Source organism: Cryptomeria japonica, chromosome 8 (assembly GCF_030272615.1).
Source record: "Cryptomeria japonica chromosome 8, Sugi_1.0, whole genome shotgun sequence".
In the NCBI taxonomy this organism is placed as follows: Eukaryota; Viridiplantae; Streptophyta; class Pinopsida; order Cupressales; family Cupressaceae; genus Cryptomeria; species Cryptomeria japonica.
The window spans coordinates 738,262,128-738,263,041 of record NC_081412.1 but is presented as its reverse complement, the minus strand read 5'-3'; the positions used below and the strand labels follow the sequence as shown (position 1 = coordinate 738,263,041).

Here is a 914-nt window from a genome sequence, read left to right as displayed (position 1 = left end):
TATCCCTTCACCATTGCTGCAACTTTTGTCATTTGAAAAAATGCCTAGTGATCCAAATGACAGTGACAGATACAAAATAGTCTTGTCTGATGGCACGTATATGCAGTTGGCCATTTTGCCACCCAAGTATGCTGACTTGTTGCATGCAGAGACGTTGAAGATAGGTTCTGTTCTTTTGTTGACAAACTATGCTTGCAGATATGTTTGGAACACAAGGTAGCTTCTATAGTCTGTTCTCCTCATTTGTGTGAAGCTGTTTGTATGCTAATTGCAAACATATTTTCTACAATTGAGCAATCCTCCTTCCTTTTACAGGACCATCATTATATTCACTCTAGATGTGAAAAAAATGAATTGTGATTTGGTTGGAAAACCTAGGTACCTCTTTAAAGAACAATAAGAGAAAATGTTGGGATGGGAAACACCACCCTCCAGTAAACGTGCTCTTAAATTTGGTGCGGATTTGCCTTCTCCATAGAACAATCCCTCTGAAAATATCAGCCCTGTTAAAAGCTTTAACCCTTACCAAAACAATTGGACAATAAAAGGTCGAGTAACAAATAAGAGGAAAATGCACCAATATAATACGATAAAATGCAATGGTCAAGTCTTTAGTTTCGATATTGTAGACGAAGAGGGTTGTGAAGTTAGAATTACTTGCTTTGATGAAATAGCAGAATTGCACTATCACCGAGTTGAAAAAGGAGCTTGGTATGTTGTTTTCAAAGATTCTGTAAAAGATGCAAGCACAGTATACAATAAGCTTAACAACCACCTAGAGATTATCTTGACTGAAACTTCTGTTTTGAAACGGTGTGCCTCTGATGTTGCTGAAACAGAAAAAAAATTACAATTCAACCCTATTAATAAAGTTCTCACCACTAGCAACAATACTTTGGTTGATGTTATCGGTG

The 914-nt window shown here is 36.9% G+C and overlaps 1 protein-coding gene across 1 annotated transcript in view; it reads left to right on the top strand.

The window, feature by feature from the left end:
- The first annotated feature begins 571 nt into the window (after window positions 1-571).
- LOC131857953 (replication protein A 70 kDa DNA-binding subunit A-like) overlaps window positions 572-914 on the top strand; it is a 1,254-nt gene continuing 911 nt past the window's right edge. Inside the window, exon 1 of the mRNA XM_059210750.1 lies at window positions 572-914. This exon is cut by the window's right edge and continues 911 nt beyond it. Coding sequence (XP_059066733.1) covers window positions 572-914 — 343 coding nt within the window.